At 47.7% G+C, this 771-nt stretch overlaps 1 protein-coding gene across 1 annotated transcript in view; it reads right to left on the minus strand.

Annotated features, from left to right (window-relative positions):
* Positions 1 to 398, minus strand: part of LOC102676446 (netrin-1-like) — a 1,553-nt gene extending 1,155 nt beyond the window's left edge. The window contains exon 1 of the mRNA XM_031514807.1: positions 2 to 398. Within this exon, the coding sequence (XP_031370667.1) occupies positions 2 to 346 (345 nt within the window). The 5' untranslated portion in view covers positions 347 to 398. The remainder of the gene's footprint in view (position 1) is intronic.
* Positions 399 to 771: the final 373 nt, after the last annotated feature.

Here is a 771-nt window from a genome sequence, read left to right on the forward strand (position 1 = left end):
AGTAACTTGCGGGGAAACGACGCCGCGGCGTACTATCGTCGCAAATATGGCACTGACCTATACCCGTGCTACCTCCTGGTTGCTCGATCACATCGCAATACCTTGTAGGACCGCCGCTTCCACAGGTTGAGGAGGCCTCGATCGCCGCGCCGAACGCCGCATTCACGAAATTCGGTATACATCGTCGTGGCCTGTCCTCGTCATAGCACGGATCTGATGGATGTTGTTGGCTGGGGAATGTTTTCGCATAGATCTCGCTGCCCGCCAGTGCATTCCCATGATCGAATAGAATCACTCCGCAAATGATTCCGATAAGCAATCGCACGTCCGTTGATCCACTCTTCATTTTTGATGGTAGTATTATTCGCGCGCGAGCCGATTTTATTTTCTCTATTTTTTTCCTTTCTCTTCCGTCTTTCTCCCTCTTTCTCTCACTTTGTCTTGCTTCGTCCCTTCTCGTTCGTCCTCTCTCACAGTCCCTTACTGTGTCACCTACGCATAAACCGTCCTTGTTTCGTTCGACGATTATTTCCTCGCTCTGTTCTTCTCCGATAACAGAAGAACAACGAGGGTTGCGATCCTATTTGATCTTTTAATTAGTTTCCAACTTTCGATCTTACGCTTCTCGCCTGTTCGTCATCTCGTGATCGATTAATTAACCATTCAAAATATCGATGCCAACCGCAAGGCCGCTTGCTTCGGTCGATCTTTCTATTTGCATTATCCCGAGAAAGTTATCGCGAAAACAAAACGTGAAATTTTCTCCAAAGC

This window comes from Apis dorsata, unplaced genomic scaffold (genome assembly GCF_000469605.1).
Source record: "Apis dorsata unplaced genomic scaffold, Apis dorsata 1.3 scaffold_1194, whole genome shotgun sequence".
NCBI lineage: Eukaryota > Metazoa > Arthropoda > Insecta > Hymenoptera > Apidae > Apis > Apis dorsata.